Genomic DNA, 250 nt, shown 5'->3' on the forward strand with positions numbered 1-250 from the left:
TATACCAACTCACTTGGCATAAAGAATGTAACATAGTGAGTGTTCTTCGAAGGAGACAAGCTAAAGGACTTCAGTTTTGCAAGAACCTTCTTTTCAGCCACTGTAGAAAGGTCATTTGCCTTGAAGAAGTGAACTTCACTCGTAATATTCCTTGCCATAATTGCTTCATCAGCTGTCCATTGTGGTTGCCTGTGATCATAGGGGAAAAAAACAAACAAATTTTGCTAAATATCACAATCCCTTAAACTTT

General features: G+C 37.6%; 1 protein-coding gene across 1 annotated transcript in view; it reads right to left on the reverse strand.

Annotated features, from left to right (window-relative positions):
• The window catches only part of LOC119581922 (eukaryotic translation initiation factor 2A-like), an 11,853-nt gene that overhangs the window by 7,755 nt on the left and 3,848 nt on the right, over positions 1 to 250 (reverse strand). Inside the window, exon 5 of the mRNA XM_037930094.1 lies at positions 14 to 189. Coding sequence (XP_037786022.1) covers positions 14 to 189 — 176 coding nt within the window. The remainder of the gene's footprint in view (positions 1 to 13; positions 190 to 250) is intronic.

This window comes from Penaeus monodon, chromosome 15, assembly GCF_015228065.2.
Source record: "Penaeus monodon isolate SGIC_2016 chromosome 15, NSTDA_Pmon_1, whole genome shotgun sequence".
In the NCBI taxonomy this organism is placed as follows: Eukaryota; Metazoa; Arthropoda; class Malacostraca; order Decapoda; family Penaeidae; genus Penaeus; species Penaeus monodon.